The 12395-nt window shown below is 30.6% G+C and overlaps 4 protein-coding genes across 7 annotated transcripts; 1 reads left to right on the top strand and 3 right to left on the bottom strand.

The window, feature by feature from the left end:
* Positions 1-97: 97 nt before the first annotated feature.
* On the bottom strand, positions 98-3370 carry Dppiii (dipeptidyl peptidase 3). 3 transcript variants are annotated; one of them, XM_076782584.1, is made up of 4 exons: positions 2899-3205; positions 2359-2656; positions 536-2285; positions 98-461 (listed from the first exon to the last, which is right to left on the bottom strand). In XM_076782584.1, the coding sequence occupies exons 1-4, from the start codon at positions 3069-3071 to the stop codon at positions 313-315; spliced, it is 2370 nt and encodes a 789-aa protein (XP_076638699.1). In that variant the 5' UTR covers positions 3072-3205; the 3' UTR covers positions 98-312. The 3 variants fall into 3 exon arrangements, with proteins under 3 accessions (XP_076638699.1, XP_076638700.1, XP_076638698.1); XM_076782585.1 differs by lacking the exon at positions 2899-3205 and adding an exon at positions 3277-3370 and having other exon boundaries at positions 99-452; positions 524-2285; XM_076782583.1 differs by having other exon boundaries at positions 99-452; positions 524-2285.
* Positions 2767-7300, top strand: Rpp30 (ribonuclease P protein subunit Rpp30). Of its 2 annotated transcripts, none has more exons than XM_076782590.1 (4): positions 2767-2848; positions 5730-6331; positions 6507-6654; positions 6813-7300. In XM_076782590.1, exons 2-4 carry the CDS (start codon positions 5744-5746, stop codon positions 6914-6916), a joined length of 840 nt encoding a protein of 279 aa, XP_076638705.1. In that variant the 5' UTR covers positions 2767-2848; positions 5730-5743; the 3' UTR covers positions 6917-7300. The 2 variants fall into 2 exon arrangements, with proteins under 2 accessions (XP_076638705.1, XP_076638704.1); XM_076782589.1 differs by lacking the exon at positions 2767-2848 and adding an exon at positions 5503-5584.
* Positions 3586-5257, bottom strand: LOC143350430 (DNA repair protein RAD51 homolog A). Its single transcript, XM_076782588.1, has 2 exons — positions 4865-5257; positions 3586-4773 (listed from the first exon to the last, which is right to left on the bottom strand). The coding sequence occupies exons 1-2, from the start codon at positions 4952-4954 to the stop codon at positions 3838-3840; spliced, it is 1026 nt and encodes a 341-aa protein (XP_076638703.1). The 5' UTR covers positions 4955-5257; the 3' UTR covers positions 3586-3837.
* A 108-nt stretch (positions 7301-7408) lies between the features above and the next one.
* Positions 7409-12180, bottom strand: LOC143350426 (golgin subfamily A member 2). The gene is made up of 12 exons (XM_076782582.1): positions 12002-12180; positions 11624-11704; positions 11005-11457; positions 10613-10808; positions 10231-10538; positions 9993-10169; positions 9675-9893; positions 9339-9524; positions 9004-9255; positions 8541-8841; positions 8272-8469; positions 7409-7725 (listed from the first exon to the last, which is right to left on the bottom strand). The coding sequence occupies exons 1-12, from the start codon at positions 12044-12046 to the stop codon at positions 7538-7540; spliced, it is 2604 nt and encodes an 867-aa protein (XP_076638697.1). The 5' UTR covers positions 12047-12180; the 3' UTR covers positions 7409-7537.
* Between the last annotated feature and the right edge of the window lie 215 nt (positions 12181-12395).

The raw sequence follows: 12395 nt of genomic DNA, 5'->3' as shown, positions 1-12395 counted from the left end.
TATGAGCATGCGTAGTATTACGACTGCTTTCGCGTCGTATTACACACAAAACGTGCAATTAATTTATGCAAAATTTTGTGATCGAAATGATAATAGCACATAACAGGATAATCATAGGATATCATACTTAGGAAATAAATGCATATTTTATTCTATACAGAATTTTCAGTACTCCAGATGTATTAAGAAAATAAGTAATTAGCTTTATGAAATGTATTATCTATGTGTTTATATATATATAATAAACCTCATAGTTTACATAATTAAAAAAAATCATATAACAATTAGTAGTTTTGCTGGTGCTGGAATCAATTAATTATTTTCAATTACAAAATGGTCTTTATCTTTCTCCCAAAGCTCAATAAGAGTTTGTGAAGTTTCTGGTGAAGGAAATCTTTCCACCCAAGACTGAATAAATCCAACAAAATTGGGTTCATAGTTTTTCAGTTGCACTCCTTCACCTGATTCAATAAGAATTAAATTAATTTAATTATCAAATGTCATAATAAACAAAAATAATGACCTAAGCACAAACCATTTGCAAATGTGTTTGATTGTACAAATATTTTTCGCGGCTCTTTATGGGCTAAAACTATATCTCTCCAACGTGCCCAAGGCTGTGGTCCTGTTTCAGGTACTTCACTGTACTTTTCATACATATTCTTGGCTGCCTCGACATCACCTGTACTTTTATAAACTTGTAACTTCGTTAAAAACTCTCCAATTGCTCTTTTTCCAACTGTCAAAATCTTCGATTGATCTACAGTTAATAATAAATTTTTCCCAGGTTCCGATTCGGTAACAATAACGAAATCGTCACCAGCTTCTATGCAAACTCTAAGTAAGACATATCTTGCTTGAGAGTGAGCTTGCAGCCATTTTTTAGTAGATGGGTCATAAAATTCTAAAGCTTTTGCACAGCCATTCCACAGTAAAGACAACCAATTCACGTACATTATGATATCTGCTTTAGAACCTTCGTAACCAAATATGCTTAGTATATCCGGTTCTAAAGATAGATAAAGTCCAACTGCTTCTGCTCTACACTCTTCGTAAGAAGATCCCATTGGGCCAAACTTTGAATCATATGTTTCTCCAGGCAGGAAAAATTTATTTATTGCTTCTCCATTTAAAGGATTTTTTACTTTATCTTTATCGAAATTATATGAACCAGATTCTAGCTGTCTCAACAATTTCCCTGTTCCATGACCAAGAAGTTCATGCAAACCAACTTGCACTTCAAAACTGGCATCTCTATATGTATTCATTAGAGTTTGATCATGTTCAGATAAAAATTGTATCACATCCAATTTCATATTTGCGGGAATTACACTACCCAAAGAAACATTTTTAAAACCTTCGGATTGTCTAATTTCATCGTAATTTGGAATATTTATACCTGATGGAACACCAGATCCAGAGAATGTTAAAACATCTAAAGAAGTAAAATCGGGTCTTAAGAATTCGTCTTTTTCAAACTCTTTACCCCAAGGAAGATTTGGTATAAACTTTTCTGCATTACTTACTAATGTAGCAAATTTTTTAGACATTTCCTTATTTACCATTGCTACAAATCCTTCAAATTCACCTCTTTGCCCAGCAGGATCTCTATAAGTCTCAATAAAACCAATATAAGTCTCTATGACTGGTCCTTTATCTTTGATCCAAAAACGAGAACCATCTTTATGAGCTTGTAAAGATCCTGTATTAAAATGTTCTATATATTTATTCAACATATTTTTTTCAGTTTCATTTGCAGCATATTCCATTGCCTTTTGCAAATTATCAACAACTGGAATTAAAAGCTTGCTATAATCTCCTCTCTTAATTTTAAATTTAGCATTTTTAAAAACTTCTTCTGCTAATGTAATGTTAGAATCATCATCAGTTTTCACAGAAGCTAGTCTAATTTCATATGTATCCATATTTCCTGCAATTTTATCTGCTGTTTTAAAACACCTTGCATTGTAAGATTCTAGTCCTTTTTCTTGCATAAATTCATTAATTAAATCAGCATCCTTTTCTGTACAATTCCCAGAAAAGTAAGTTGTAACACCTTTATCACCCAGTCCCAAAGTTTTCAGTTTTCCACTTATCGAATACATTACATCTTTAATTTTATTCCAAATACTTTCAATATCCTTGGGACTGTCTTTATATGCTTTTGATACTTTTAATATGGTCTCAAATTTTTCTTTAGACAAATTAGGAATTATTTTACTATCACCAAAAGACTTATAATTACCAGCATTTGCAAAAACTCCACAAGTATATACTAGAAAAGCCTAAACATATTGAATTGTATTAAGAAACAAATGAATAACATAAAAGAATCAAAACTTACTATTATTTACTTACTGTGAATTCATCTTCACTAATGCCAGCATTAAGAGCAGATTCCTTCAATTCATTTATTGCTTCAGATACAAAAATTTTGTGCAAAAGAGCAAATATTAATGGTGATTCTGGTGATGTTTGTATGAATACAATAAGACTACCATTCCATGCAGCTTGACTCAAATAATGTGCATACAATTTCTCATTTGTTGTTAGAGCATTAAATGCACGTTCACATTCTAAAGCAATAATCGATTGTTTGTTTGGTAAAATAAATAAGGAAGTATCTTCACTCATTTTTGTGCACAGTTGTTTTACACTGGAATGTAAAGTCGTATTTTGTGATTAAATATATTTGTTAAAAGTAATATAAACCGTTGTGCAAATTCTTGTACAGACACGAATGAATGTACAATTTTTACATGAATAATTTATAAAACGTGTTTGAGGTTAAGACGTATTGCAAGGAACGTTTGCAAATAAACGAGATTAGTTTCTATTGAACATCCATGTGAGTATGTGTATGTATAGTTGTAACAGATCACTTAGAAAATAACCCACCAAGAATCAAAATTTGTTCTTAAACGTGTAATTCTTCTATTTAACGACAAAATTGGTCGGCTATTCTTTCCCTTAAAATGAACATCGACTGAGAAAGGTCGTAAAGAATTTTGAAATATTTTTCTAGAAATAATTGTTTGTCGACAAAAACACCACGTACACAATTTAAACATTGTAATTTGCAATAACAGAAAATAATTATACGATTAAATAGTCATACACGTAAACTATTTATAATTAGTAACAGAAATTTCTTATGTAGACATGTCTTTGATAGTATACAAGATTTGCTCGATAAAATGTGACATAACAATTAAAGATTAAAATTTCTTGGATAGTTTAATTTTTACAGTATTTAATAAAATACTTAAATATTACCGTAACAAGTATGAAACGAATAAAGCTGGATCAGTTTCTGATTTTTAAATTCTTCCTTTAATAGCGTTCATCGTTCCGTCTTATATATCTTTCCGTAGATCTTTCCTACATTTTTTATCTTTACTTTTATCAATTTTTATCGTGCAAAAATTTATTACACGCATTTGGGATTAAAAATATCTTTTTGTAAACAAACTTTCATTACTGTTAAAAAACTTATGTAACGAATTTACGCGAGGGATAGGAAGAATATTTAAATACTTTATTCTTTATAATATACATATATCATATAAAATTTTTAATTTAAAAAAATATATAGACAGTCATATTTTTTGTGATTTCATGTTCGTATGTACGCGTTTCATGTGTTGTCATGTGTTTCTCATTTTTCGTTTTTTATTTTCATTTATTTGCTTTTTCTTACATAATATGTAAAAACAACTTAACTGAATTACTAAAACAAATTATATTTCCCTGAAATTTAACATATAAATAGGAAGGAAGTCACATTGGGAAGCCTTTTCATATGGATACAAAAATTTATAGAAAATAAACATAATACTATTCTTTAACATCTCCAATTCCATCTGCATTTATAGCAAACATTGCCTCACTCTCTGGTAAACAAGGTGAATCATAAATTTTACATATTCTAGTTTCCCCTCTACCTTTACGCAAATACAGTCTTGTAGTACTTGCATGTGCTAAAATATTACCACCAATTGGTTTTTTCTGATCTCCACCAAACAAACTTGCAGCACCATCAACCTGTGCAACAACTTGATTGGTTATAACAACAGCAACACCATGTTCATCGGCTATTCTCAACAGCATTCTAAGGAACCTAGCCAAATGCATTTGTCTAACAGCTAATTCTCCTCTCCCAGAATAATCAGTCCTATACAGACCAGTTGCACTGTCTACTATCAATAATGCATATCTGGATTCTGTCATCATAGCACTAGCCTGAATTAATAACTGTGTTTGGTGATCTGTATTATATGCTCTTGCACAAGCTACATTGTCTAAAACATTATCCCCTGCAACATTGTATCTCTCTGCAACAGCAATCAACCTTTCAGGTCTAAAAGTTCCTTCTGTGTCTATATAAAGACATTTTCCTTCTGCACCACCCATATCTATAGGTAACTGACAATTGACTGCTAATGTGTGACACAACTGGGTTTTGCCTGACCTAAATTCTCCAAAAATTTCTGTAATGGAACCAGTCTCTATACCACCTCCCAATAATCTATCTAATTCTGTGGAACCAGTAGTTACAAAAACAATGTGTGAACGCGTTTGATGAATTTCTGTAGCACTTTTAAAACCCATCACAACTAATTTTGAAGCTTCTTGTAGAATCTTATCTGCTTTAGCTTCACTAATGCCTTTGATGTTAATTAAGTGCTTTTTAGGAGCATAGGCTACAGCTTCTACTGTATAGTAACCTGCTTCTTCTAATTTTTTTATATCTCCAGCTGTTATACCATTCCTCTGAATAAACAAATATATTTATTATACCGTTCGTGAATTTAAATTCTATAAATACTCTATAAATGTAAGAAAGATTAAAGAATCGACTTACTTCAAGAGTTTTTATTAATTTTGCTTGTGGATTATATTCTTCACATTCTTCTTCACCCTGAAGGGTGGCTGTAGTAGCTGTGGCTGACATATTTCAATATAACTTTATAGCTTCTGAATAAAAGAAGATATTTGCGACAAAAGCAAAATCTAAATTCAAACGAATTATTAACTCTGTGTCGAAGTATTATGATACCATCAACAACAAAGCAACTCTAATATCGTTAGCATGAATGTTAATCGTATTTTACAACTTCACATTTTAAACGTATTGTAAAGTGTATCTACTACTCTTACATACTACTTTATAGTTATGAAGTTTATATTGTAAATGTTTACTTTTACTTAAAAAATAACCATGAGTAACAAGGACTGTGTCACTGATCTAACTCATGTGACATGATTTGTCCTAGAGAAGCGCCACAGTATATGGTGGCAACTATTGGCAACACTACTAGGGCACGAGGTATCGCAATCCCCACCACTTCATTAGACGATGAAATTCGTCGTTAGTAGTGTCGCCGTCGATGCACTCAATTTATTAATTATGGCAAATCTAGCCACACTGCAGTGCATGGTTTGGTAGCATCGAGTTGATCATAATTTAAGTAGATTCATGACTGTAGAGGTTTGTGAGACGTCTGCCTCCGAATATGATCGACCAACGAGAAAGTTGGTTTGTCTTTCCTGAGGTCAAACATCTAGTAAACCTGTTTACCATGTATGAGCTACTCGAGGAAAACATTTAAAGAACGTTTTGTTTATGATGAAATTTTAATTTAAAGAAATATTTTGCTTTTAAGTCGAATTCAAACGAATCTAATTCAATTTTAATACGTGATTACTTTAAGTTCCTTTGCATGTAGATTTTAAAAGAAAGATGGATATTAGACGAAGTACAGGATTTTATGATTTATGTGTAAACGTACCGGTGAATGAAAAGCAGAATTTATATCCCCTTTTGTTAAAATTGCATGAATATGGATTCAAAACAATAGCCATAAATACTAATGTAGATGAAAGTGTCCTTGGAATAGACAAGAAAAAAAAGAAAAAAAATGACGAAGGAGAATCGCCGCAGAGTATTACTCCCGAAACAGTGGACATAGAAGACGTAAAAAGAGACTTTCATGGGAAATTAAAAATTTTTAGTCGAATCAGCTTCTTGTGCTCTGATCCCGCAAAAACACACGTGCTGAATCATTGTACAAGCTTAAAGAAGTATGATTTGTACGCGTTCGTACCGAAAACACAAAATGCATTGCAATTTGCATGTACTCAATTAAACGCAGATATAATTACTTTGAAATCGTCTCCTATAACTTTTAAACTCAATAAGAAGCTATACGAACAAGCTGTTGAAAGAGGAATACATTTTGAAATTCAATATGCAGATTTATTAAATGTAGAATCTAGAAGACTTACAATTCATTATGCGCATCTTTTTCACACCTATGGAAAAAGCAAGGTATAAAAGTATTAAACATCTTGATTAAAATGATATATCATACAACAATAACAAATATAATAAATCAATATCAATATGTTAAATAAAAAACATAAATTCTATTTAATACACTCAGCTTTGCTTGAAATCTTTAAACCAAATATACAAATTTTAATTAAGTATTGTTCTCATGTAGAATGTAATATTATCCAGTGGTTCTAATGATATCAGTACCATTAGAAATCCTTATGATTTAATCAATTTATCATGCTTACTTGGACTGAATGAAATTAAAGCAAAGGCATCAATATTATACCAATCCAAAAAACTTCTTTTGAAAGCAGGTATATATATATATTCAAATAAAATATAAGTAAATACAAAAGAAGTAATAACAATGGCAATAAATTTTATCATTATGAATTATTTTATAACTGTAACTTTTCATATATTATCACATTGATTAAAAGTATTAATTTTTTTTTGGCATTTTTTTATTTAGAAAGAAGAAGAAGAGGAAAAGCTGCTTTTATTATTGAGGAGGAAACAGAAACAATTAACATTATTGAAGACAATCAAAGATTTTCGAAAAGATTGAAGTTGTAAATAAAGTTTGTGGAAAACAAAAAAGTATGACATAATCATTTTTCTTATTATAATTTTGGAATATTTTAGTATGTATTATTACTCGTAATTAATACCTTTGTATTGAAAAACATATAATGAATAAATATATATCAAAATGAAGCAACTATTTGGATATTTCAATAATTAAATAATTCTCAACACATACCTCTATGTTAAGAATTCTATTTTAGAATAGTACTAGTTTTTTAAGGGTATTAAGGAGAATCTTTAAATGTAATCAAATGTATTTTTTATTTAGAATATTTAAGAAAGAAGTTAACTAATTTTCAGAAAGTGAAATACTCTTTATAATGAAAAATATCTGATAGAAAATTTCAAATATGTTTTCATTTGGAACAAAGTAATAAATAGATTGAGTAGTTGTTTATATCAAAATTATTCCCCTTTCTATACTTCTTTTTAACAAAAAGGTCAATCGTTTTTGAAAAAATTTTTCTTTTTCCATGTTGATCATTTACAAATTGCAGTTATTATAATCTTTGTCTTATATACAGTTATATTCTACAAATGAGTGTCCATTAAAAATTGTATATTAACACTCTATACTAAAAAATATAGGATATGCATACAACATATCTTTTATACTGTGAGTAACTTTCCAGAACACCAAGGACACGGATGGAAATTTGGCTCAAACAAGGAGCAATCCTTACAATCCTTTATTTCTGTTAGAACATCTAGGAGTTCTGAGACACTTTTGTTGTCCGTTTGTGATTCTGTTGCTTCTTTCGTTTTTTCTGCGACTACAGAATCATTTGAATTCATCTCTGAAAAGAGATATTTTCTTAAACAAATTAGACTAACTCTTCTATTTCTATTTGTTATTTGGGACCAAACTGTGACACGATTCTATTTCACGAATTACTCTGTTCTATGTTCTGAAGGTAGCCACAGTAATCGAATAGAACGCAACTTCACGTTGTTTGCACAGCATTTGAATTCGATATATATCTAAATTAGTATAATCGAAAATGTTTAGTCGGCAAATGTTCAACATTCAATTCTAACGAAATAGTTGCTTTAGTGTGTGTAAAATACAGTGCAATCGCATAAAAATTTTTCTTTGAAAAATGTGATACAAGAAACGAGAAACACATCTTTTTTACGTTATAATACCATGCTCGTTTCGAGCAAAGTTGCCGAGTAGAAAAATGGCGTTACTAGGCGGTAAGAGTGGGGCAGGCGAAGAAGATCGACAGATGTGAGGAATGGAGAAGATCGATGGGCTCTAAACGGTAATTCTGATTACGAGTCACGAGCTTTCAATGAATAAATACTGTACATTTTAATGAAATGTAAACTTCGATTAATACCTGCTTGGATCGAATATTCCGTGCCATTAGAATGAATATATTCCCTTCTAAGAAAATTGCTGACTAAAATCTTCAACTTATGCAATTGCTCTTGCAATTGATTTTTTTGTTCAAATAATTGTCGAAATACTTGTTCTCTTTCTATTGCCCTAACTTGGAGAACTGCTCTTTGCTTTTGATATAACGTTATATATTCTCCTAAAAAAAAATAATTTTTTGTGAATATCAAATTAAAGTTAGAATGCAAAAGAAACTAAAAATATTCGTACCTATTGTTTCTGTTTCGCTTTGAAGTTGCAAAACAAGATGCTCAAGTTTTTGTTTCTCTTCTGTAAGTTCTGCAACTCGTTCCATCGTTTCTTTAAATCTCTGTTCAAGTAATTTCATGGGTTCTAATGCCATGATGTCACTGTCCTCCAATTTTTCCAAATGTGCTTTCCCTTCCTGATTTAATTCATCGTTGGTAGTTAATGCACCCAAATTGTTCTGAGAACAAGTATTGTCTTGGCTTCTTTCTTTTACTTTCTCTATAAGTTGTTCCTTCTCTTTTTCTAGTTTTTCTATAGTTACCTGGGGCACAAACGAAACATTTTCAGGAGTCCAGGGTTATGGAAAAATCTTAAAAATTGTTTAGTATCGATTATTGCTGTAAATGCAATGCACGGAATATTTTCACTGCCACTTCGGAATAGTTCTGTATATTGATCAAGTATAACATAAATAAATATTTACCAAAGCATGTTGAAGTTCCCGCTGGAACGTATCAACGTGATGCGATTGCGCCTGATAATGTTGTATTTGATCAGTTATCTGAGCTGTTTGAAACTTTTCTTTTTCAAGCTCTTCAATAGTAACTTCCTTCTCTTTCAGTTTTTCTTTTAATTGATCTAATTCAGTTTCAACGTTATTTAACCGAGTATTTAGTTTCCGTCCAATGGAACGCTCCGCTTGAAGTTGTTCTGTTAAGTCCAACTTTGCATTGCTCTTAAAAATTGTATAATTCATGTAATTTTAATTAGAAAGAGTGAAACGGGATAAGATGATCAATCTTAAAAATATACGCTTACTAGGGAAACAAAAGCATTCTCCATGTCAGTCAACTGTTCTTTTAATTGTCGATTTTGATGGACTGCTCTGGATGCGCCTAATTGTTCACTTTCAAGAGCACTAGCTAATTTTGTTACTTCGGCTTCTTGATTGCTTGTCTCACGCAAATCGTTTATATCTTTCGTCAACATTTCGATTTGCGAATCCTAGATACATATGAATCCCTTATAACTACACAGAGTAATCTTTACAACAAGTTTCATGGTTGTTAATCATAATTAACTTGGAACATTTTCGGTAATTTACGTTTGATTTATAATACTGAATTAATGAGAATAACTGTAAAAAGAATTTACCTTTTCTGAAAGCGTAATATGGAGCCTTTCTTGTTCTAATGTCAGTTCGTCTATATTTTTCAACAAATTATCTATTTGTTCCTTACGATCTCGTAAGGGTAATAAATTTTCTAATTTCTCCTTTTCTTGTTGTAATTGCTGTTCAAGTTCTGATAATCTTTGCACATAACTTTGTTCCCTTAATTGTAAATCATCTATCGTTTTATTCTGTGTTTTTATCTGTAAAAAAAATATGGTATTTATAGACAGATAAAAACAGATTTGCCGTTAATACAATGAATTTACATAGAATTTTTGAAGTGTATTTATCTGACACACCTCGTCTAATAATTTAGCTTGTTGCATATCTAATTGTTTGACATAATTCTGGTACTGTTTATTGGCTTCGTCTTTTTCAGTACTAACAACTTTTAAAGATTCTTTAGCTTGTATCAATTCTTGTTCTAATAGTGTTCCTGCATGCTTTTCTTCCTCCGTTGATGTAGCACCTCTCATCTACATTAATACAAAAAAAAAATAAAAATTGCACAAATTTTTCATAAATAATATACATTACCTGTTGTATTCTGAGTTCGCTCAACGAAAGCAGTGCTGTCTTTTCGTGAAGTTCTTGTTGGACAGCGATTAATTCTGTTTTTTTTAGATTTAATTTCTGTTTCAATTCCGACGCCTCTAAGTTTAAATCTTCCTTTTCCTTTTTCAATTCATAGAATTTTTTTTCTAGAGAATCATAATCAGTTTGCAACTGATGATAATTTTTCCGTATCTCCTCATTACTGCTTTTTAAAGCTGTAGTTTCTTTTTCTAATTCGATCACGCGAACTTGTGAACTTTTAAACTTCCCCATTATTTCCTCTTTCTCTTCTAAACAATGTTTACTTTTAAATAATACGAAATCAATAACTATGTAAGAAGATTGACAAAATTTAGATATAAACCTGAACTTTGCCTAGCATCTTGTTGAGCCTGACTGAGAGCAGCAGTAAGCTCAGCCTTTTCTGCTATGAGAATACCAGTCGTTTGAGTATGTATCTGAAGTTGTTCTTTCAAAGGATTTATTTCACGCGCTAGATGCGACTGAAATTCTAACTCGCTCGCTTTTAATTTGGCCTCTAATTCTACAACTCTGCAACGCTGATTAATCGTTTAAAAATCATTTTTAAAGGAATACTAATATCCTAATTGAAATCTTAAAATTCAACATACTAAATTATAAGATCAGAATAAAACTAAGTGTTTGGAATTGTTAATTTCTAATCTTCGAAATGTAGTCTTTTATTTTGTTAAATTAAAGCAATCTTTTAAACATATATACGACGTGTATACTCACAGAATTGCTAAGTTCCATGTGCAATTCGTTTACAACCTTTTTCTGCTCCTCCAAACAGGAACTTAAGAACTGATTATGACATGTCAAATCACAGTCCAGAGTCGTTTCTACATGTTCTGAATCATTTGTCAAAACGTCTGCAACTGCAGAAGCCATTTCCAAAAGGTGTTCTTTTTGTACTTTTGGAAAATTGTTTAATTCAACTTTTTTCTCAATTTCTGATCTTACATTAATCTCTTGCATTTCTTGATTGGGTTTTATAGTCTCCTCCACAGAATTCTGTGATTCTTTATGATTTACTATAGTTTCAGTATTTACTTTTAAACTGTTAGGCATTGTTTCATTTTTTTGGAAATCTTGATTGATAACATGTGTATTATTTTCAAAAGTTTCCAATGTAGATATATTATTAATAGCTTCCAATTCTAATTTATTAATTTCTGTATTTTGACACTGCAAATTAATCAGAAATATTAGTTTACCTTTCTGTCAGGTATATCATTAATATTTAAATATTAATTTTGGTTAACAAAGACTAGTCAAACCATTTAGTACTGCTATCTATTGGAAGATTTAATCTGGATAACCCTATAAAATTCATAAATGATATTTTATTTACCTGAGAGGATGATAAATCCACTGATTGATGTTCTTGTTTTGTAGAACCATCCTGGATTTTTTTCAATTGAAATTCTTTGAGCTAAATAAATAAAAGAATTCATAAATACAAACAGCTTTCATAGGTCAACAATTATCATCGTTGAGTAAATAATTGCAGTATAATAATTAAAGATATTTGACAGTTAATATAACCTAAAAATTTACAAAAAAAAAAAAACAAAAACTTTTAACGTAGAGACAAAAATAGTTTTTTCCCTTGTGCGACTGACATGTGAAGATATTTATCAAGCAACACGTTAAAAAATGTAAACTTTTTATAAGTGTCAACTGGTGTAAAAGTATCTACGTAGCTGTCAATATTTCAACAAAGTGATACCTTCTTCTTAGCAGCTAAAAGTTTCTCGCTTTTACTTAAATTCATTTTGAAGTATTACACAAAAACTAACAAACAAAGCTCTCGATTATGCTCTAGCACAAGTATTTACAACATCATAATTAAAAATATTGTATTATTTAGGATCGAGGTTATCTCATGCTTAATGAAGTTTTTCCTTTCTGTCGATGACATCGCTCATTTAGATAGTTAATGGCAATAATGGCATACAGTGGCGCCGCTAACGGTTCACCGAAGAAGCAGCGTGGGCATTAAAATTCCTAGACTTTCAAAATCACGCGATTATGATTAGATGATTAGATTGATTTCAGAATTATGTAGGAATAGTAGCGAAACTTGGGAAATTATAACGTCTTTGTTCAACAGTAAAAATTGT

The sequence above is a fragment of the Colletes latitarsis genome, chromosome 14 (genome assembly GCF_051014445.1).
Source record: "Colletes latitarsis isolate SP2378_abdomen chromosome 14, iyColLati1, whole genome shotgun sequence".
Classification (NCBI taxonomy): domain Eukaryota; kingdom Metazoa; phylum Arthropoda; class Insecta; order Hymenoptera; family Colletidae; genus Colletes; species Colletes latitarsis.
This window is presented reverse-complemented; position numbering and strand designations above follow the sequence as displayed.